The following is a 24342-nucleotide window of genomic DNA, read 5'->3' on the forward strand; positions in this document are numbered from 1 at the left end:
TACTTTGATTTGTATACTTTTAAAATATACTCCCAATAAATATAATTTCTTCTAGGTGAATTTCTCTTCCTTGGATGTTCATTTGCATACTGAAGCACTTCTGAATGCTATGAATTACCTAAGTAATCTTTTAGCAAAGCAAGAGACTAAAGTAACAGACGAACTAGCTCAAGAAAAAGAGGAGGAGAAAAAAGATGTCCTTAAGAAATTAAGTAAGATTTTTTTCCCTTCTTTTGCTCTGCCCTTTATCTCTTCTTCCACCTAATCTATGCTCTCATTTAAAAAGGCAAAAGATAATTTTAAGGTCTTATTCCTAATTATATGAAACACTGTGAATGAGTGAGCTGACAGCCTGTGTGAAATATCAGGTTAGTGAAGGCCTATTTAGACTTTGCCACATTACTTGAAACATATGACAGCTGCCTCATTTGTACTAGTGAAAACAGGTTCCTGATACTAGAGAAGATGTTTCTTTGAAGATGTAGGAAAAGTACTTGGCTGGAAGTAGTCAAGAAGGAATAACCTATTGACTGCAAGTGGGAGAGGAAGAATAACCTTTTGCATTCTCCAGTTCTAGTGAAAAACAGCTCTAGCAGCCCCTGCCCTGTAGGGGAGTATGGAGTACGTGGGTGGCATGTGTTGGGGGGCTGCCTGGGCACTAGGTCCTGGGAGCCAGCAGGGGAATGAGGAGGGGGCAGGGAGTACATACAGCAGAGTCCCCGTGGCACTTTGCATGGGCTGAACCCTGCCCAGGGCTGCCTGTGCCATGCTGTGCCTGTGCCCACCAGCCTGGCCCCAGCCAGCATGCACAGCTTACTGATGGGGCTGCTCCTAGTGTGGCTGTAGCCACTTGGGTGTTGCTTGGTTCCCCTCACTCTCAGCAGCGGCTCCTCCTGCTCCTGCTGCACCGCTCTGTGTCAGGAGCAAGCTTCAGCTGGGCAGCTCCTGCCCTAGCACCTGGGGCTCAGGCTCTGGCTCCAGCTCCTGACCACCTTCCACCCACTCCGCCCATCAGGGGCAGGTGGTTCAAGTGGGTGGAAGGCAATGAGGAGCTTCAGCCAGGCGGCTCCTGGCCCATCAGACGTGGCTCCAGCTGCAGCTTCCAGCTGCCTTCCACCCACTCAGCAGGCAGAGTGGGTTGAAGGCAGTCGGAGCTAGATGTGAAGCCCTGTACATCGGGGTAGGAGCCACCCGGTTGAAACTTCCTCCTGGCCTGGAGCAGCACAGCAGGAACAAGATGAGCCGCTGCTGGAGATGAGGGGGCTTGTAGGCGTGGGCTGGTACATGTCCTAGGTTGCCCCAGAGAGGGCTTAGCCCCAGGTGGATCACCCCCCCTGCGGGCCAGATCCAATCAGTTGGCACACCACATTTGGCCTGTGTGCTCTATTTTGCCCACCCCTGCTGTAGAAGAAAATTAACAATTAGATGCGTTTGTCTGTGTGAACCTAGCTCTTCAGTACCATTCAAAAATAATTTACTCTGTCAGTGGTTATAAAGGAAGTTAAAGGTTCTGTATTTATCATATTTTCTTGCATACCTCATGCCCTCAAATAAGATATGCCTAGCTTGGGGAAGACAGAATGAAGGAAAAAGGATTATTCTTTTTTTAGTCATGGCTTAATGCTGGACCTGTGCAGCAGGGGCAGAACCTGTTGGCTACAAATGTCCAACTTGGGATCCTTAAAATTCTGGTTTATTAGGTGAATTGAAACACTGTAATGAAGTTAAATCATAAACCTTGGGACTGGTCCGTACACACACACACACACACACACACACACACACACACACACACACACACACACACACACACACACACACTAGTGAGCTACAAGAGTCAGGTATGCCTATCCCACAGGTTCTGGAGTCTGCCGTCGATGGCCAGTCGAGGCTTCTTTCAGCATGGTGTTATCCTCCAGAAGGGGGTTGCTGGCTGGTCCTTCTGGCTGGCCAGGTCGGGTGCTGGTCAAGTTGGAGATCAAGAGGGCACCCCTGAGGGTCACTTTTCACTGCTTTTTATCTGTCCTTGGCAGACTTTTGGTGGCTCCCAAGTTTTCAGGTTTGCCCAATCCAGGGGTCATTGACCCTCGTGGGACTTCCCCCTCGGTGGCTACTGGATGGCATCTGTCAGCCCCAGGGGTCTTCCGCATGTATGTGCGGTTTGGGAGTCCGTTGATGAATTTTGAATAGGGCTCTGGGAGCGGTCGATCTGGAGATATTCAGCCCAAAAGTTGGTCCCCAGTGTTGATTAACTCAGACCAGGGCTTCTAGCCCTTGAACAGTGAAGTTTAGAGAATTCCCGGTTGCTACATTGTCTCCTATTGATTTCTTCCCTTGGTAGATCTACAGTTTTCCTAGGTGTTAATTGCTGCCTGCTACTGTGTTACGCATTCAGTCACTGATTCACTCGCTCTTTCAGGGGTCCACCTGATACAGGGAAGCGGCAGTTTGATTCCTGCCCTTGTTAACATTGTTACAATGTATAACTTACTTCTGAAACTAAACACATTTAGTTAAAAGGTGATGAGTATAAAATATAAGCTACAAGAGTAATGCCATGGCACACAAATAGATCAAAATACCAAAATACAAGGGGAGATGCAAAATATACACATACAAACTTTAAAACGTAATTCCTTATCTTATACTGAAAGAAAGAGGAAGGAAGAAAAGGTAGAAGAAGAGAAACATATCCAAAAAGAGGAGAGCAAATGCAGGCAAGAGGAAGAGGGGGCTTTCTGCTAAAAACCCACATTTTTTTAGTATTGCTTGCCCTCCCTTTGCTGTACAGCTGCTGCCAAATTGGGCTAAACCTCTAATTTTAGCTGAGCAACTAATGCTGAAGAGCAGGTACTGCCCTTGCTGCATGTGGAAATCAGCTTAGTTCAGACATGCACATGCAGAAGACAGTCTAGTATTTAATGCCTTTTTACTTCAGTCTTCATGAATAAAGTTAGTTACCAAATGACAAGTGTAACTGGCAGCAAAGATGGGGAAGTAGACAAACAGCTAAGAGTTTGCCTTCCATGACAGTCCCATTAAAGACTAGATAAACATACTCTAAGGTGGATACATAACTAGTTGCATCATTGTGCTCAACAAGTACTCATTAATGATTCAGTGTCTACTAGTTGGGAGGAAGTATCAAAGGGGATACCCCAGTGATTCTGTCCTGGGCCTGATATTGCTTAACATCTTTGTTAATGTTTTGTACAATAGGATTGATTGCAGATTTAGCAAATATCATGGAGATAATGCCAAATTTAGTGGAGCTTCCAGATACTCCATAGCAGGTGTTCCCAGCATTTGTGTCCAAGGGCACATTCGAATTTAAAAGAAAAAGCAGCAGGTGCTAATATGAATATTAAAGTTTCAAATTTAGATCAATCTGATCATCTCATCCATTACTTAAAATTGCATTAGATCCGCAACTTCAAAATGCAGCTTCCCTTTACTTGGTATTCTTCTGAAGTTTTATCCATGGCATTTGCGTCACCGCATTGGGAACCGTTGCTCCAGAGGGTAGGACTAAGATCCAAAATGACCTAGATGGACTGGAGTAATGGTCCTCAATCAATTGAATGAGATTCAACAAGGACAAGTGCAAAGTTGTGCAGTTGAGACGGAATAATTGCATGCTCAAATACAGACCAGGGAAAGATTGTTTAGGGTGTGGTACTACAGAGAAGGGCCTGGGGAGTTTAGTGATCCACAAGAGGAGTATGAGCCAATAGTGTGCTCTTGTTGCAAAAAACCAAAACAAACAAACAAAAAATTAACAAAAATGCATCACATTGGGTTGTATTAAAAGGAGTGTTGCTTTCAAATCAAGAGCAGTGATGCTAGTACTCCATTTGGCACTGATCAGTATTTTTATCCAGTTTTGAAGAAAGATGTGGACTGCTTGGAAAGAGTCCAGTGGAGAGCAGCAAAAATTATTAGACTCCTGGGAAGTGAGAGTTGTTAGGAAAGGTTGAAAGAAGTAGAATTATTTAGTCTGGAGAAGAGAAGATTGAGGTGGGAATTTGATAACAGTCTTTATATACCTGACAAGAGTTTATAAAGACATTGGAAATACTTTTCTCTGTGGCTGCAGGGGATAGGACTAGAAGCAGTGATCTTAAACTGCAGTAGGACAATTTTAGGTTGGAAATTAGGAAGAATTTTCTGAGGGTAGCTGAACATTGGAACAGGCTTCCTAGAGAAGTTTTGGAATCACTATCCCTATGAAACTTTCAAGAGCAGGTTAGACCAACATTTGACTGAAATGCTTTGGTCAGGGATGATCCTACTTTGAGGAGAGGGCTGGACCACATGGCCTCATGAACTTCCTTTTACTTCTACTTTCTTTCTTCTGCTTTTCTATAGTCTTGTGATCCTACGCCAATTTTGGATAGCTTATTTTTGGGAAGAAAGTTGCATGTAGTAAGCAAGTAAATATGGTAGTTCTTGAGTGAAAACTAATGCCAAATTGATGAAGTATTCAGTAAGTTAGTTAACTGGTGGCTGCTCTGGAGTCCAGTTGAATTCCTCTTTTTTCTGGCTTGTTATATATGCCTGTCTGACTTGCCTGTAAATGTTACAGATTCCTGATGTCAGACATTGTGTTTGTAGACCAGTGATTCTCAGTCTTTTTAGATTCAGGACACCCTTCGACAACTTTAAACCTGGCAGTACCCCTGGTTGAGAACCACTGGTGTGTTCCCTCAGCTTGCTTCAGTGGTTCTAAGATGGGGTACTGCCACCAGATAAGTGCCTCACAATCCGTGTGTACAGTCAGACTGGGAAGGGCTGCAGCACAAACGCGTACTCCTCCTTCATTAGCGTTATCTGATAAAGCCTAAAACGAGCAGGCAAGCCCTTTCTTGCCTACCAGCTCTTTTAGCGCAGCCCTGCATGGTATCTCCCAGAAAAAGTGCACATAAGTTATACCTCAGTTGAGAACTATTGGTGTTGATTTTAAACGAGGGTAGTACCATTTAATAAAATCTTGATTGTAAATCATATTATATCAGCGGCATTATGATACAAATGGGACTTACTTGCATACCACTGATTCCTATCTGTCATTTCACTTGCTTGGTATCAGGTGATGTAAATATACTCAGTTATTTCATTGGTACAGGCCATGTACACAGTAGACTTAGCATGAAGGTGGTAGAAAGGCTGCCTTTTACATTTCCTTTTCCTTGCTCTGTGAATCTTCCGTATTTTGTTGTAGGAAGGGATATGGACTGTATACACTTATTTTTATTTTTTAATCTAGATAAAAATGTAGACTGAAAACCGCACAAGTATCTTTTAACTGAGACTGCTATTAGAGAAACAATAATATTTAGTATTGATTGCAATTTTCCCACAGAGTCAAAAAAATCCAAATATGAGGATGTTGTGGATCTCCATATCTGTGCAGATTTATCCTGTTTACGGGTTTTTATTAGAGAACAAAAACACAGGATATCTGAAATTCACATTGAAGGTAAGAGTAAAACTTTGAACGTGTACATACAAAACTTTTTAACAGATATACCAGTTAACCATTTTGTCTGGGTTTTTAAGGTCTGGACAGCCAAGTGGTCATGAGAAAAGCAGCTACTGAAGTGATTGCAAAATTAAAGAACATAAGTATTATGGATTCTGATGAGAAGGCATTGTATAAAAAGGTATGAATTCTCTCTACCTGATTTGAGAGAGTAAGTTTGATTTAATTACTGGACTGCACCATTTAGCTATGCTTTCAATGCTGTTTATCTGCTGAGAATATTTTTGCTGCTAAGAGATATGTGCCTGATTTTTCAAGAACATAAACTCCACTCCATCACAACTGTGGTTTGTGCCGAGCTGTCCTTTATTGACCCTAAGGCTCCCAGTGACTTTGAGCTAATTTACGTCAACTGGGATTCTAATCCAATATTTATATTTGTTGCAAGGATTTTAAAATTAAGTACTTGTAAAATTCTCTGTGGTGTAGATTAAAGACTCCTTAGGAATATATGAATTATTACTTATTTTTGTATTAAGATAATTTTGATAGGGAACATAATTTGTTATGCATGTTACAGTTCCTTTTTTCTCTGTTTTAAGGCTGTTTATATCACAGGCGAAGAAGTCTTCAGTTTTAAAATGGTGTCTTATATGGACGCTACAGATGGTGGTGCCTATGTAGATATGAATGTTTTTGACAGCCAGGTTTACTTAACTGTTGGCTGCATTCAAGTTGTTTTTGTCAACAAGTTTGTTTCATCTATATTGGTAAGTCAAATCTGATTTCCTCCCCCGCGTTCTGAGACATGCAGATAGCCATGTCATACCAGAAGTGCAGAAGGCATAAGTAAAGATGATATTGATTTACAAACATTACATAGCAAATGGAAATATGACATTATATTATATTTCTAGTGGGATAAAAAACTCTGTAGATAAAATGTCAGCTCTTAAAATACTTTGATATTTGGACCGAGTTTTAAAGTCAGCTATTCAGCAGCATCAATACAATTTTTTCCACTTCTTTCTCCAGGCTTTTATAAACAACTTTCAAGCTGCTAAGGAAGCTGTTACTGAAGCAACTGTTCAAGCAGCAGAGAAAGCAGCTACAGGTGTGAAAGAATTGGCACAAAGGTGTTCCCGAATGGCATTGGATGTCAATATTAAAGCACCCGTAGTCATAGTGCCACAGTCAGCTGTGTCGACTAATGTTTTGGTTGCTGATTTTGGTCGTATCACCGTAAGGAACAAGTTCTTCATTGCTAAAACAAAACTACGATGTGCCCTTCCACCTGTTGTTGACTCAATGACAGTGAATTTGAGTGAACTAAAGCTGTACAGGTAACTTAGTAGTAAGTTTTTGTTTAGTTAAAAAAAACCCTTTAATATAATTATTTTGGAATGCCTCAGGTTGGCTGTAAGAAAAATGTTTTTTTTCTGAGGAACAGATTTATAGTTATTATAGCACCATGCATGTCTGCCACTGTAAATAAATTATAAAATAAAACATGAGTGAAAATGTAATTACCTTATTGTAAATGACAGCCGCATACACAAAACCTTTTATAGGAGGAAATGTTCAGTTAAGATATCCCCGGTTAACATACTTAAACCTCACTGTGTCATTCACCATCTAGTAACATGTTCTGCAGTAGGGGTATCAAAGATCCACCCTGTGCTGGATCCAGCTTGCAGAGCTATATTATCTGGCCTGTAGGCTTCTTGAAGGGGCCAGGAATTCGTCATGGAGCCACATAATTTTGGCATACAGAGCACTTCTAGGGACATTCATTAGTAGGGGAGGGGTAGGCATTTGCTGCAACTAACCCCAGTGGTTACATGATGCTGCTAAACCCACCACAGAAGGTAGGTCCAGATCTAGCCTGCAAGGAGTCATGTGGCCTGGGTTTGGCCCAGGGGACCAAGGGAGTTTGACATCCATGCTTTACATTATTATGTAAAGAGACTGCAAACAGTAGAGTAAGGAAAATTGAAAAATGTTTCAAGCTTGTGTTCTCCAGAACATTTGTGTGAGAGTTTTGAATATAGTTATATTTTATATACAGGTCATCATTTGAGAGAGGTTCACTGCAAACTGAAATACAGCTATTGCAGCCTGTAAATCTTGAAATTGTTGTTGAACGAAATTTAGCTGCTGCTTGGTATACTGAGATTCCTGATATAGCAATATCTGGATGGCTCAAGCCTATGAATGTAAGTGATTGGTACTGAAAATGGCAATAAAATATTTGTGGGAAGCTAATGGCTTCTTGGGTTGTGAAAGCAAAACTTCTTAGTTGGGTTATCATTTGATCAGAAGAGGTAGAAGTCAGAGAATATTTTCACTGTTCTGGATTGAAAAAAAAGAGCAGTGGTGAATAATAAGCAGAAGCTTATTTCTGAAGTCCAAAGGCTGACTAAGGGGAAGGCAGGGAAGGTTGCTAGAATGGTGTCAGGGGGCTGGAGACTTTGGCTATGTGGAACTAGCGGAAGAGTTCCTGTGTCAGCTTCACTCCCCCTTCCTGGTGCTGCAGGGAAAGGTGTCTGCTTGGTCAACAGCTACTGGGTTAACGTTCTCATGGGCACTGCTGAACTGTATGTCTTCCTGCCATGCAGTTAGGTAGTGGCTGTAAGAGGTGCATCTCCTGTTGCTGTTGGGGTGAGTCGGAATGATTTTGGTGAGGGGACACTTCCATCATATGAGAACCATTGCTGGTTTGCAGAGGCTGCTGCTGCTTCTCTGCTTTCTTTGTTTTTTTTTTAAGTATTTGGGAGGCTTAGGTTTGAGGGGCATGCTTTTGCCATGTTCTGTTGTCTAGTGAGCAAACAGTCAGATTTGCCATAGTTTTTATTGGTATTGGGAGGTAGCAGAGTAGTTGAATACTAATAGGGAATGCTAACTAATGTGTTCATACCAAAACCCACTTTTTTTAAAGCTAATTCTCAGTCAAGAAGACATAGCCACTATATTAAGGACACTGAATGAAAATTTATGGGACAATTCTGGTACACCACCTCCTTTGCCAGAATCAAAAGATACAAATAGCAACTATAGTGATGCACTCAGTACTTCTCAGCACTCTGCAGGTAAGTTTGTGAAAGTCCAGCAACAATCCAGTATTCTTATGTGGCATTTTCAGGTTAACTTTTTTGGTAGAATTACATATTGCTAATCTTAAAAAACACCTGCTTTAATTGCATTTAAAACATTTATATATTGTAGCCCTGTTTCTCTGGATATATTCAAAATAGATCAGATGTAAAATTATTTTAAAAAATAGAAAGAAGGTCTGCTATGGATTTTTTTAGATGTCTATAGTCCACTCTACTGGCAATTATAGAGGCTACATAAGACACTTAATAACATGTCAACTATGATTGGTAGGGTTAAAAAAACTCCATTGTATGCACTCCAGTAAATCATGACAGGTTTCTCAATAATGTAGTACGCATGCTACGTTACAAAAATCATGCTATAAAAACCTTGCCTTATTTACATTTGGGCTCCTCTTGGTTTTGTTATCAGTTTGCCCTCAGTACTTATGATCTTTTCCTATGTACATATGTGAACACTCTTTATAACAATAAGGCATAGCCACAAAAGCCATTTTTGCCCCCAGTATTCAATTATCTTTAAAACTACCTTGCACATAAAATAGAAGTTCTATTAGTTCCCTGAATTCTTGAAAAAATTGAACAGATGAACATAAAGAAGGTTTTATTATTGTTGCAACAGGAATTATGATTATGTACACATTTTAGAAAATGCATTACTTAGTGTGGAATTTTAAGTTGGATTGCTGTATGTGTTGTTAAGTTAAAATAATAATTTATGCTATACATAAGAATGGATTCAGGGAAACCAGAGTATTTTGAGACGTTGCACGTGACAAAGTCTCTTTGTAAGTAATTGTCTTTTCTGTTACAAGATTATGTTTTAGTAATATAAATGTCTTTAATTTCTGAAAGGAGTAACTGTGGTGACATCTGCTGTAGTGGAATTGCATTCACCTGTTAAAGCTAAAACAACTCTAAAATTGGACTTCCAATTTGATTGTCTGACTTTGGTACTGTATAGTCCAAACTCTAAACAGGTAAACAAACCTTTATAAAACCAGAAATGATATAATTGTATAGGTTATAAACAGATATACAAAAATGCTTTCATTTTATTTTAATTTAAATTTTGTTTCCTTTTCCTTGCATAGGTTTCAGTTTTGAATCAAAGAGATGATAATTTAAAACTCGCAGAGTTTAAATTGGTCTTGATTTCAGCTGCTGTCAAAATGCTATCTGATGGTTCAATGAATGCTTTAGTCAAATTAGCAAACTGCACATTAGATGATAAACGTCTGACAGTCCAGAAGGCAACTCCAAGGTGTGTGTGTCTGTATAAAAGATGAAACTGTTGCTTGTCATACTAAGCAGCGCCATAAGTAACCCTACTGTATAAATTGCTATTGATCTTAAATGTTTTGGAAGTTTAGCTTAAAAACAATTAGGTTACTTTTTTATGCACATTACTATTTATTATAGATATTGTTTGGGGCCTAACAATTTAAGTAAAATAAAATCGGAGCATATAGAAACCAGTTCCAGGGTTTCATTTTATAAATAAAAGAGCTAGATGGGCAAATGCTATTCTTTTTATTTGACAGTCGGATCCATTTAATTTTTTCACATGCATCAATAAAATAGCATGTGTTTACATTTTAAAATGAGGCTTCCAGACTACATTTAGTAACTCATCTGTAGGTTTCAACATGCTTTTATGGTGCCTGCATTATTATAATACTTTAGGTTCTACAAGGTTCATTCAGAATGTTTGAATACCTCTTTTTTTTTTTTTTCCCCTCAGCCAGATATTCAAAAAATACTAACCCTGCACAGAAAGTATGTACACCATCACTGAAAACATGGCTATTTTCCAGTAGTCTCCTCCCCAATGAGTGACCTTTTTTCCATTAGTGAACAAGTGCATGTACAGTATCATGGTACAAGTCCGTCGGAAAAGAAATGTTTGAAAAATAGCTGTGTTCAGTTATTGTCATTTTACAATTAGAAAATAGAATTTGTGCATCTGTTTATCCTAAAGAGTGGAAGAAAGCTGTTCTATAATTTTTGTCTTCCTTTGGATTTGTGCAATACCATTGCTTCTAGCTATTCCTTGTTACAGCACTTGTGTTATCTACTATTACTAAGTTTTCTATGTCTAAAAATAACAAAAACAAAAAAATTGGAAATTGATAAACAATTCTGCTAATGCGATAGAAAGGCTAGAATATGGAACATCATCTTAACTTGTTGCCTTTTCATTGCTAGGAGGAAGACAACATTTGTAATTTACACAAGCAGAGTTGATAAGAAGATAGAATTTAAAAACGGTCATGTTTTAGAGTTGCTCTCTATTTTGCATGTTAATATAACCACAGCTTTTTTATAAAAAAAAAAAAAGAAACCAAGACCTATTTTAGACTAAATAAGAACTTTGAAAGTGTTAATATGTTAACATGAAGGGGCTGCTTTTTAAGGTATCGTGTATGCTCTAACTCTTTTTCAGAATGGTGGAAATGAAACATGGATCTGAAAAGAAAGACATGGTGGATATAAACTACAAGCAGGGGAGAGATGGCACTGTTCTCAATACCATTGTTCAAGAGATATACCTCTGTGCAAGTATGGAATTTCTACTTACTGTTGCAGATGTATTCCTAAAGGCTAATGAGGAAAGTGCTGCAGCTCAGAAAACTGTCAAACAATCTTTAGCCGTAAAGGAATCTGTAGCTGTAAAGGAACAAGGTTAGTATCTGATTGAGCTGTTAATGTATCAAGAGTCAGGAGAGAAGCATCATTCATTCCTACTGCTCCCATGCTGGTTCTTTTGTGTAGAGCCATCTTCCTTTTCCATTTGGTCAAACAATCTTGCTTCTCTTCACTTCCATCTTAGCAACTTTATTTCTTTGAGTTAGCACTCCACTGCTAAATATTTTCAGCCTACCATAATGTACATTTGAAGGGCTATTTCCTCCCATTACCCTCTTTCTTTGGTCTGACTTTCAGTAAAGCATGAGATGTTTTGGAGAGAGGGTGTTCTGTTTGTTAAATGATGCTTCATTCTTTAGATATATAAAGATAATAATACACGCTATTTCCTTATATTGATGAGCTCTTTTAATATGCTTTCTTTGCTTTGTTAAAATAAAATCTATTACTACAGAATCTTCCAGCAACAATTTATTTTTTGGCTTCTGCAGTAGGAAAAGATACTTTTTTTCAAAAGAAAAATATTAACATTAAATATTATACGTCAACTTTTAAGATAATAATTGTTCATGATAGTTCCTGAAATTTTACAAATAAGCTACATTTTATTTTAAAGAAACTGAGAAAAGGGAAGATAACTGATGTTAAGTCTTCATGACTTACTTCCTTATTTGGAAGACAGAAAATGTTGACATTTGAGAACTTTCAAACTCTTTCTCTTCTACCTTTCCATATTATGTCTGCAGGGATGATGGTGGTTTCATATGGATTGACATATAAACTGCCTACTCTAAATTGAAATACATAATGGCTGGTAAAAGAATGCACACTAGGATTGGGATATTCAGAGAACCTAAGGGAGTGGGGAACCCAAAAAACCTTGACATTTACATGAAGTTGGCCAACCAACCTCCATTCTAAATGCAGTATCAAAGGCATACTTAACGCAGCTGAAATCATAGTAGTAGTCAGCAGTGCCATACACCATCTTTTTAGTCTTAACACTTCTCCAGTTGAGAGCCTAACAGTAACTTCTGATATATGGACTGGGAGCTAGATTTTTTTTTGGCTGGGCTCAGTAGTGGAAATCACTTACGGGAAGTCTTCCTATAGCTTGTGTCAGGGATTGGCAACCTTTTATTTAACCGCAGGCCACCCCTTGCAACTTGGAGGTGCTACCAGCTGCCCAATTGCTGCTGCACCCCAGTTCTTCCTCTGTGCTGAGGGGCTAATGCCTTTCCCTTCTCCCCTCCCTCACTCCCAAATGTAGCCTCTTCTGAAAGATGTTACAAAGGACAATTTAGAGTAATTAATTGGGTGAGTAGAGGTTGCAGTATTGAGGGAAGAGAGCTGCAACTTATGGAGATCTCCCATAGGAGCCAGCAGCAAGAGGGTTAGCTGGCCCTTGCACAGTTCCATATTTCATATTTTACCAAATAACTGAGCATTGGCGTGCCTTTTGTAAAATGTGGACCAGATCCAATCTCTGAGGGATAAAGCAGGCTGTAGGTGGCTGACCCCTGGTCTAGGCTATGCATGGGATCATACAAGGGCCATGTACAGACAAATTTTATTTCTACTGGGAGAGTTGCTGCTGTCCCAGTAGATACTACAAGCATATAAGTGTTCATTCAGTTTCTCCCAGAGGAAATATACCTGTTCTTGGAGAAAGATCTTCCAAGTGTGAACCTGAAAGATCTCCCTTGTGAGAGAGTACTCTTGCAACAATAAACAGTTGTATGTTCCCTTCCTTGTCTGGCCTGGGAGAGGATGGGAGCATCAGTGCAAATCTGGGGGTCCCCAGTTTGGGGAGCAGGTGGAGCTCCCCAGGTGGCCACTCTAGTCCCCTCCTGGACTGGTCTGAGAAGGGAGTTTGAGCCACCTGTTCCTTGCCCCTCCCTGCTCCCCTTATTGGTCCCTTGGTTAAGGGACCAAGCAGCAGGTTTGCCTGCTGCTCCCTCATTCTGCTCCTGTAGTGCTCCTTGCCCCCTGCCCATTCCCCAAACTAGGGCTCTCTGTCTGAAAAATGAACAGGAGTTGTGCTCAAGTCCCCTGTCATATGGGCTTGGGAGAGGACTGGAGCAGCCGCTGAAGCTCCCTGTCTTCTCCCTAGACTGGTGATTTTCTGATCTGGGAAATGGGTGGGTGGTTATGCCTTGCTGCTTCTGGTCCCCCCATGCATACTGGTGTGTATGGGGGGGGGGGGTGTTGGACCAGCCATTGCTCCCCACACCTCCCCCTGCTCCCCATTGTGTGCCCTGGCCCCCACCCAGAGCTTTCCAGCTGCAGGCTGCACAGCGCCACAGGCTGCCCTGCCCTGCCTTCCCTGCCTGGGGCAAGAAGCGGAAACTGAAGGAGGAAGAGAGGGGCTCAGAGACCTCAGCTGCTCATATTCCTTTATTTTCCTATAATTTCCAAGAAAATTCTCTAAAAATAATGTTACAATAGAACTAAAGCTCTTCTTTCCAAAAGTGACTATTGTTATGAGGTGCCTCAGTTTTTAAGTGCTCGAACTGTTGAGTCTGATTTTCAGAAAGTACTCATCTTCTGAAAACCATAATCCTTTTAAATTGTCTCAGATTGGGCACCTAGGCTCATTCACTGTTTTTTAAAATCTTGGTCTTTGTTACTACTTAAAGGAGTAAAAGAAGCTATTCTGGGGGGGGAAGAATTGTTTTTATTCCTCATTTCCTAATCATCCCAAAAGTAGTACTTGGAAATAAAGCAATAAACCAAGAGCAGCAGAATGGTTAAAATGTTTTTATCCTTTTTCACATAGGTTCTGAGGTCGGACTCTTAACACCAGCTAGACCTGTAATTTTGGACTTTGTGGGAATTTTGTATAATCCTCAATTATGGCTTTTTTTTCTTGAAATCTGAAGGGGTTATTTGAAGTTCACACATTTGTTTCAGAAAAGGCTATTCATGAGAGATTTCCATTTACATAACGTGATTAGTCTACAGCCTAAATCTAATTCAAGAAAGTAAGCATTTCAAATGTTAGAGGGGCACAGGATGACAGTGAGATAACTGGGATTAGCAAAATTAGCTATAGTCACGGAATGGCAACTGGCAAGTCCATTCTGTTGAATGGTTTGTAGACACGATAGTGTAGGTGAGTTTCAAGAGCTGATTTAAAAGAGGATAATGTAGTGGATTTAGGAATTAATACAAAGAGCTCCTCCAACATATAAAGGACAACATGAGAGAGAGTGTAAAGGTATTGGTATGCAAATTTTGGCAAATAATGTAGATGCTCATTAAAGTTGGATGAGGAAACTACTCAACTAAAATATTGGGAGAAAAATCTAGAATACAATAGAACAGATTACCTTCATTAATTATGTACAGTTTAACAATAATTTCAGCATTTTCTGCCACAGGTATGGTCCTTACTTCTAATTTCCCCACCTCAATTTTCCTTCTAGCTGTTCATTTCTTCTACGTTTGTCATGAAATCTCTACTGTACTATCTAAAAAAATCACTTTAAGTGAGCATTTATTAAAAACAAGGGTTATATTGATACTACATATTGATACTGTGATCATGATTGGTAATATTGATACTCTGCCTGTAAATACTGATGACAATATATTGTATAATTCTTCATGAGTTTGAATAAGTTTAACTTAACTTTTTTTTTTTTTAAGCATCTGTGCAGCCAGTATCGACAATGGAAATTAATGTTGTTGTTAAAAATCCAGAGATTGTGTTTGTGGCTGATTTAACAAGAAGTGAGGCTCGTTCATTAGTACTTACAACACAATGTGAAATCTTCATTAAAAATTCCCCTCAGTTATATAAAATGACAGCTGCTGTTAAAGAGATGCAAATGAAAGCATGCCCCTTTCTTCCAGAAAAAAGAAAAGGGAATATTACCACGGTGAGTTTGCCCTACGTGTTTGCAAATTATAACAAGTGTACTAAGTCTTTTTTGACATACAGGAAATGAAATAGTTATAATCCTGAGTCTGTGGATATAATGCTGAAGATATTTAGGAAAAATTAGTCTCGTGTGAATAGCCATTTGACAGTCTGTGGTTCAGATGTATCTTATGCTGTTAATGTTTTTATTTTGTCACATGCAGAAAAATGGGTTAGGGTTTTATGGTATTTATAAATGTACCTGTTAGTGTTAAGTTTTTTTTTTATTTCTGAAGTTGAGTATTCTCTCTGTGGCTACAATTTTTCTGATTATAGCATCCCAATCTATAGCTTTTGTTTTCTTAAGATGGAAAATTGCAAGTCTAAGGAAAGAAGATGCTATGGTTCCTGGATATGCTGTATAAACTAAACCAGTGATTCCCAACCAGGGTGCTGTGGCATCTTGGGGTACCTTGCCATCCTTTCAAAGGTGTTGTGGGATCCTATGCAATATTAGCATTTTAAGATAATGCAAACATGACTGACGACCTAAACATAGAGATTTAAAATAGAAATCCGTGGTGTTAAAAATATATTCACCTTTTGTGGCCTTTTTTAGTTCTTTGCAACAGAAAATTTGCTCTATTTTTCTATAGTAAAAAAAATGACTTCTCAGGGATGCCTTGAGTATGAAAAAGGTTGAGAACCACTGAACTAAACTTAAGGGCAGCTTGATTATAATCCAGTACTAACAGTGTCTCAACATCAAGGGCAGCATAATAACATTTTTTGTCTGCAGCAGGAGAATTTGTTGCTTTCCCCATTTCCCTGTCTCAAAGTACATTTCACACAATCTTTAGTTACGGGAAATAGATTTAACTTGTCCTGGCTGTCAGCAGTAGGGAGCTTAAGGCAGTAGTTCCATACAGTTGTGACAGATCTGATTCTGCTCCCAAACTACAAGCAGGTTTCTGTAAGGGAAACATGGAGCTTTATTTTCAGGTAAGATTAGACATTTTTTCTATAGCCTACTTTTGACATGCTAATTACCTAGCTAGGCTGAAAAACAAACATCTTTATTTTGTGTTAAAGGAAGAATCAATTTCTCGTTTTCAAGAGCCAAGAGAATTATCATTGATAACTTTTTCCCCTTAAATCTTCCTAAATAGTGTTTTAGGTGAGAAACTTGCAGCTATATCTACTCTAATTATTACATATTACAAATCTGATAAACTCTCTCATTCAGGTATTGCAACCTTGTGATCTCTTCTTTGAAATGCTGCAGTCAGGTACTAATCCACAAATGATCGAAGTGTCAATTAAATCCCTAACAGTAAAGGTAGGTTGAATTTTATTTCAACTCCTCCACCTCTACTTCCTCCAAGATACCCTCTTCCCCCAGCTATTTTGAAAATTTACTAGGTTTTAAATATGTGAAAGACCTGAAGCAGACAATTGAGTCTCCGTCTTCCTTCTCATAGGTTTTTTTTTCATCGCTCTAGTAACAGTGGTTGTTCCTATTAACAACATAAAAAGTTCTTCAGTTGTGTACAGGTTGATAACACCACATCTGGTATTAGTGTCATCTCTTTCAGTGCCACTATTGATGTAGTACCAGTGTGGATGGAAATCATAGCAATTAAATAATTCTCCCACTACTATATAATGAGACAGAAGACACTTAGGTGGCTTATCTGGTTTGTGTTCTGCCTTCTATTCCCACTTCCAACAATTAGCTTGGAAGCATGTGCCATAGTTTCCCATCTGTAAAATTGTGATAATATGCTCTCCTTTCAGTGGGGTATTTTGAAGAGCATTACTGTTTATGAAATATTCATTTGCCATAGTAATGAGATCCATAGAAAAGCCCATGAGAAAATTTAGTCATTCTGTTTTCAGTGCACCTGTTTCAAGAGTGTGCAGTAAGTAAGAGGTGTGGAAGCACCCCAAGAATGTGTCTCAAAGGTGTACAGAGGCTGCATCCAGGGCCAGGACCTGTCACATTATGCTTGGTTGTTATTTTTTTTCCAAATGTGAACTGATCTACCTGCTAACTGATGACATTTTGAAATGCGTCCCATTACTTATTTTAAGAGAGCCTGTCAGCATATTACCCAAATTATAAGTATTTTGTTCACATGTTTGACAGTAGTGTAATGAGGGTGGGGCAGTAGCTATGGGCACTGACTTGAGGTGGTGGGGAGGGGCAGAAGAAGAACTAGTGCCACCATAGCTGCACAGTCCTGGGCACCCAATGGCCTTGTTACAGCTCTGCACATTATTCCTGGATCTTCTTATTAGGCCTGTGCCCATAGGGAAGTATTTGATTCGGATTCAGCTGATTTGGAGGACAGTGATCCGATTCGGATCATTGTCCCAAATCAATTTGGCTGAATCTGCTTTGGAAGATTCAGCGCCAATTCAAAGATATTTAGAGATTAGGCCATAAGCTATAATGGGGAATCACAGAAATACCTATAACTTGGTCATTTTTTGGCTGAATGGGATAAGAATTGCAGGGATGGTAGCCCCTTCTGATAGTGTGAAGTGATAGGTGCAGGGGTTTCTGGGAAACTGCACCTCAGGCTGCTGACAAGCAAAATTCGTGACATGTGACTGTGTGTGTGCGCTAAGGCACAGCAGGGTGAAAACTATAGGGATGGATTTGTAGCCCCTGTTCTCACCCTCACAACTCCACTGCAACCAGTAAGCCTCAGGCCTCTCAAAGATCTTATGAGTCTGGGCTTTCCCCAGCCAGGGTTGTGCAGTGGTTAGAGGTTATCAGGTGCCTCCTGCTCCTACCTGCCTTTCACCAGGAAGGTTTGTGGTCCTGGCATTTCCTGGGGCTGCTGTGTCACCGGCAGTCGCACCCAGGCCTCCCTACCCTGGCATGGTGTAGTTTTAGGTCATGCCTAGGATGATGTAGGGCTGCCTCCTCCCCATGTAGCCCCAGCCCTTATACCTCCAAGTTCTTCCTGGCACGGGAGCTCAGCAGGGTGATGTTCTTCCCCTGCTGGCTGGTGAGCAACTAAACTGCTGCCTCCAGCTGTGAGAGTGGGGCATTAAATGACCGCCCTCATTAGCACCTGTCGCATACATAGCCCCTTGTGCGGGCATGATAGAGGCCTGCCAGGTTTCAGGTGGAGTGCTGCAGGGGTTTCTGTGAAACTGCAACTCAAACTGCTGAAAGCAAAACTCGTGTCACTTGTGTGTGTTAAGGGAGTTAGGTTGTAGTCGTGTTGGTCTAAGGACGTAGCCCAGGCAAGGTTCTTAGGGTCAATCTGATATCTTTTATTAGACCAACTGAATAGTTGGAGAAATTCTTCTTTGAAAGCTTTCAGGTGTAAAAAACCCTTTGTCAAGCTGAGGAAGCATCTAGTTGGTATGTGTGTGCTCTTCCTGGATGGAAGGAATAGTAAAGAAGTGAGAGGCTGGCATGCAGTGCAGGCAAGAAAGCCAGTCAGTGAAAATGGAAAAGAAGGCATTAGGGGGTGAGAGAGACAGGCTGGGGTAGGGGGGGAGAGGGATGTAGCAGGTAAAAGTGGAGAGGTACCTGCTGCTATGTGGGGAGTCAGATGTCAGGCAGGTTGTAGTGTCATAAATCCAATGTCTATATTGAGTATATGAGTTTCTGTATCTAGGAGGCTGATGAAATGAAGTTCATAGGCCCCGCTATGAAAAGTGTTTTGTAAATTCAAACAAGCACCAAACCTTGCTAACCTCATTACCAGAAGCCAACTTCCTACAGCCCAAAACTCACTGAATGGATCCAGACCATGCCATGATAAGACATGCAAAACCTGCTGGCATATCTCCAGTACTCCCACAAACTGTGCACCAGAATCTATCAAAGACAAGAATACCCAACTACCTGTGGGGGCACATTTCTCACAAGAAAACCACTCTGTTTTTCTCCCAGTTCGATTTGAATTTGATGATTCAGCCTCTGAATCTTCTCCAAATTGAATCGGCAACCAAAGTTTTGCACACTCCTACTTGTTATGGTTTCTTAGTGTTCCTGATCTGTCAGAACAAGCATTCTTGCTCACTTTTTCCAACCTGGGACCTAGCTGTTGTGTTTTAAGGTTCTTGTAGCTCTTCTTTGGGACATGACTCCCATTTCACTCAGATATATTTTTTTTCAAAACCTTTCTTTTCTGATGGCTATTATTTTAGCTCAAATGAACTCTGAAATACCAATCTCAGCCCATTCTGTTTTTCATAATAACAGTGTTGCCTTTTACATTCCCATATTTTTTTAAACTAAGGTAAATGCATCTTTCCACACTGCCCAGGACAGTCATTTCACTTTTCTTTTTATTTCAGTCTTTAGCATAAAATGATAAAATAAGCTAGAATCTAAATAGAAGCTGCAACAAAAACCAGATTGATCAGTTTAGAGCATGACAATGGTTTCCTTTCCTCTTAAGGCTTGTTTTAGAAGCCATTGAAGCTGTCAATTAATGCAGTGCATAAAATGTAACACTTTCCAAAATATGTACAGTAGTGAGAGGACCCATTCATGCCAGCTTTGTGGGCTGAAATGGTCTTAGCTCTCACAGAAGAAATGTGCAAGGCTGTCACTTAGTCTTGATCAGCAACTTTTATTAGATTTGGTCAGACATAGTCTTCAAAAGCGTCTCTTGACAAGAAATAATGATCTCAAAGATGGATGCCCTTTGGGTATTGCCTTTGGGAAGTGGGAGCTTAATTTTCTGTCATGCAGTATTTGTTTCTCGTTCCCAACTATTTTTCATGTCCTTTACTAACTTCTTCTAATAAATGGGAAAGAGGCCAGCATCTAAAATGGAAAACATGGTACATATTATTTTCTTTTATATACTAGAACTCTCCTTCAACTTGCCTTGCATTTTCTAAAGTCTATACATGGTTAACATAGTTATGTTTTCAGGTTATTAGCAAAAGATTTTAGTGTTATAACAATCTGAAAGCTTTTTATTTGGAAGATATATTGAACGGTTATGGCATAACTAAGAAAGCAACTTTCTAGCAGAGGATGGCTTAACCCCAGAGTAATTCCCGGAACTGTTTCTAGCGTATGCAGAGGGACAACTTAATCTAAGTGCTGAATTAAGAAGGGAGAGGCCAGTCACAGGAGGGAAAGTTGCAGGTATTGTAACAAATATTAGACATAACTTTGACCAAAACCAAAAATTCCCCAGTAAGACATTAGAAAGTAGTTGATATTTTCTCTATACTAAATTCCACGTTTTCCAATCATCAAACATTATAAATAATTTTTTTCATAGGTTTCACCAATTATCATAAATACAGTGATGACTATTATGTCAGCCTTTTCTCCAACGGCAGAGACTGCACAGGAAGAGATTAGTCCAGTTCCTCCAGACTTGTGGGATAAGAAAGATGTAAAAAATCTAAAACTGTGGTTTCTTGAAGAGTCAAGTGAAAATGAAAATACAGATACACTAGCAGAGTTGGTTCCTACAGGAGAGACCTTACACATGGAAATTGCATCAGTCATCATAACTCTTGAAGCTGGGGTGGGTCACAGAACAGTACCTATGCTTCTGGCAAAATCAGCATTTTCTGGTGAGGTCAAAAACTGGAGTACCCTCATCAACCTTCATTCCCAGCTTGAACTAGAGGTAAGGATTTAGCAGCTTAAATAAATTTCCCTTTCTCAGAACTGAGAGGAAGGCCTTGTAGCAAGCACAAGTGCAGCTTTATCTGCTTTCTAAATTGAGCAAACAAATCAAAGGCAAAAATAAGGTACCTAATAACTGAAATCAGATGCATTAAAAACTTAATTGTAATGCTTTCTAGAACACAACAGGTATAGGCCCCAAGGGCACCTATACACATGCACTGAGGCTGCTTCGACACGCTGTAATTACAACAGCATGGTAATTACCATGCTACAGCATCCCTGTGCTGAAAAATGATGGCGGGGGCACTTTAATAAAAGCTCATGTGACAAACTTTAGTTAAAGCACCGCCACAACCATTTTTCAGCCTGGGGACACTGATACACATGACATGCTTTAATTAGAGTGGCTCTCCGAGCTGCTCTAACTAAAGCACACCCCTCTCCCCCCACCTCCTGGAGCATGTGTATAAATGCTCCAAGTGTTTTACTGCAGTAATCTTAATCAGTAATTGTAATATGCTGTGACACTGTTAATATAATGCATCACTATAGAATATGGTTTGTTACCTAACCCCCTGCAAAGGTACATGCTTTGGGTTCATAGTTGAGAACATTTTTTTTATAACATTCACTAATTATTTAATTTTTTTCATATTCTTTTATTCTATACATTTGTGCAAGATCATCTTTTGCAAGAAACTAAAAGCATTAGTTAGTCCCTACCCTGAATATTTATAGCATAGTTTCCCATTCCTGCAAACACTTAGGTATATGCTTCATTTTATGATTGCAAATAATTCCATTTATATCAACTAAATATTTGCATGGATGCAACAGATATATGGTAGAAGAAAGATGTAGGGTAACTTTCAAAAATACTTAGGTTCTGATGATTGTGTTTTGAGTCTATAAATCACCTTTTGTGTGCTCCTGGCACAAAATTCTGTTATCATTTACTTGTATACCACATGCACCTTTTTCCCAGAAATCAGCTTTCCATAGTTGGAGTGCATGTCTTAAGCAGGGAAGCAGTCTTTCTGTGCTGGAATGGAATCATTAAGACGCTATAAATGGCTGCCATGCTGCACCCCCTGTCAGCCTCGGGGGAAGGAGGGGGCAGAGTCCATGTCAGAGGTAGTGTTAACTCCTTCAGAACTGCTGTGGAATGGACAGTAGCTTTTGATTGAGCAGCCAACAGCTGCTGTCATTTCACCAGGGGCTGAGAGAGAGAGGGTCAACACTTTAGGTTTTGCCTGAGCAGCATTGCTCAATATTCAGCCATATAATCAGGATCCCCTGCCATCAGAATTCACCAATGACTTGGGGCAGGATCTTTTTTCTTCATTTTATCTTTCCAAAACAAGGTTTGCATCTTATTTGGGAGTGTGGTATGCAAAAAAATACAGTATGTCATGTCTATGTGATTTTTGTATTTATTCAGGTACATTACTTTAATGAGATGTTTGGTGTGTGGGAACCTTTGCTTGAACCACTAGAAATTGAAAAGAGTGATGATTTCAAACCGTGGACTCTTGGAATCAAGGTATGCTTTCAAAATTAAAACAGTTGATTTCCAAGGCCAGTTTGTAAATAATCTTAGAATTGAAATATTAACCAGCAGAGTGAGAAGATTTAAAATTCATGTGAATATCCCGTTCTTAACTGTTTCCATAGTTTAAGGCAAGAGGTTGCAGAATGTGTTATGAGGGTCATCTGCAAGTAATGGCTTCTGTTTTTCTAATAGTTAAATATACATTTTGTACATCATTGCTGAACGCACAGCCAATTTTAAACATACTCCCCTGTTAATGGTTTTTTCACATTGAACAAAGGCATGTATCCCAACATGTAAAAGACCTTGTTCTTGTTGCACAACCACGGCTGCACAGCCTCCATTACTTTGTTGTCATACCATAAATGTTGTCTTTGTAGTCTCCCCTTTATCATCTAAGCTGTATGGAGGATGGGCTAACACAGTGTAGGAGTGGTCAATGTGTGGAACGTGTGCCACCAGTGACACAAGCAGCTTCTGTGACATGCAACAGATTGGTGGAGGTAACACTGGCAGAAAGGGCTGGGAGCAGAGAGGAGAAGAGCATATCGAACAGAAGAAAAGGGAGTGGCACTTGGGAAGGGCATGGTGCTAATTTGGGACAGGAAATTTGGCAGCAGGGGAGTGGTGGATGCAGTCACCCTCCTCCTGCCAAATTCCCAAACCCCAAGCCCAGCCACACTCCCTTCCCCACTTCTGGATCTGGGCCAACCCATCCCCCATCCAGCTCCTTGCCCCTTGGTGGTGTGGTGTCCGACCGGCTTGCCGAGCTATGGCCAGGAGCCCGGAGCGTTAGGTGGGTACTTCAGCGAGTGGAGCGGAATTAGACACAGATGCGTATTGGTAAAATAGATTGTTTACTTACGCCGCCGATGCGTGCAGCGCAGGAAGAAGCTGACTTTGGTTGCAGTTACAAACGTAGCAAGAGCTCTTTAAAACGAGACGAGACGTTTGGTAAATGGCTTATCGAGCATGCAGGAGAAGGGGTACGTCAAGGAGGTCGGTGATGGGGAGTCGTTGGTGGGTGATCAGTCCGCCAAGTTTACTCCGGGTTGCGTGCGGAGTTCTCCAACGAGGGTGGAAGCTGCTCATACTTTTAAATAGTTAACAGGCCAATTGCTAGTTGCCAAGTGGGAATAATTCGTAACCGGCCAATGGGTGGCAGCCAATTACAAGGGCTTGTGAAGTTTAAACAAATGTAGTCGTTGGGCTTGGCTGGGCTTTTTCACTGTGCCATAGGCATTTACTTAATGGGTTCTGACAGGTGGGACCTGGTTGGGGCCAAGCAATATCCCCTTTTCCCCTTCAGGGCTGGGCCACACCTCTTCTCTTCCCCCCATGGGTCTAAACCACTGGTTCTCAACCTTTTTTGCACCAGGTCCCATTTGTAAACACTGATGGCCAGTCCTGACCCACTGCCCTCAGTGTGTGGGAACTCTGACAGCCTGCATGGGAGAAACCACAGTTTCCCATGGTTTTCTCCTTTAAAAAAGAATCCATTTTTAAAGGGGTTTTTTTGATCCATTTTCAAAGTTTGTTCACGACCCTTCCATATATTCTGGCAACCCACTTTGAGTCGCAACCCATGGGTTGAGAAACAGTAGTTTAAGCCAATACCCCCTTTTTTCCCCTGTGGTGCCAAGCCATGCCCCCTTTTTCTGCCAAGGGGCTGGGCCTCAACCCTTTCCCCCTTGGAGCCAAGCTATGCCCCCTTTCTCCCACGGGGCCAAGTTGCAGCTGGGCTGCCTCATGCCAGCCTCCAGAGGGCCGGATGGTGCTCACCATGTCAACCTCAGTGCTGTATTGGGACCACCAGCAGGTTCCAGCCCAGCCAATCTGCCAGGGAATAAGGTTAAGCGCTTAGGAGATAAAGATTAGGAAGTATTACTTTTTTACGCATCCATATATAAAGATATGTCTCCAACTACATATGTTAGTAGTTTTTGTCTCTGCAGTGCTTTACTAAAACATGTATGAGCTTTAGCTTACAAAGATAAATTGTCCACATAATACATTGTAATGGTAAATCCTTTCTAGCTATTCGTCAAA

General features: G+C 40.4%; 1 protein-coding gene across 2 annotated transcripts in view; it reads left to right on the forward strand.

The window, feature by feature from the left end:
• Positions 1-24342, forward strand: part of VPS13A (vacuolar protein sorting 13 homolog A) — a 177331-nt gene that overhangs the window by 73713 nt on the left and 79276 nt on the right. For both annotated transcript variants that reach the window (XM_059724804.1, XM_059724803.1), the window contains exons 29-42: positions 56-212; positions 5363-5479; positions 5560-5663; positions 6085-6252; positions 6518-6825; positions 7551-7698; positions 8421-8571; positions 9454-9578; positions 9693-9862; positions 11045-11283; positions 14899-15131; positions 16359-16451; positions 20383-20739; positions 22183-22284. In XM_059724804.1, the coding sequence (XP_059580787.1) occupies positions 56-212; positions 5363-5479; positions 5560-5663; positions 6085-6252; positions 6518-6825; positions 7551-7698; positions 8421-8571; positions 9454-9578; positions 9693-9862; positions 11045-11283; positions 14899-15131; positions 16359-16451; positions 20383-20739; positions 22183-22284 (2472 nt within the window). The remainder of the gene's footprint in view (positions 1-55; positions 213-5362; positions 5480-5559; positions 5664-6084; positions 6253-6517; positions 6826-7550; positions 7699-8420; positions 8572-9453; positions 9579-9692; positions 9863-11044; positions 11284-14898; positions 15132-16358; positions 16452-20382; positions 20740-22182; positions 22285-24342) is intronic.

Source organism: Alligator mississippiensis, chromosome 3 (assembly GCF_030867095.1).
Source record: "Alligator mississippiensis isolate rAllMis1 chromosome 3, rAllMis1, whole genome shotgun sequence".
Taxonomy (NCBI): Eukaryota; Metazoa; Chordata; order Crocodylia; family Alligatoridae; genus Alligator; species Alligator mississippiensis.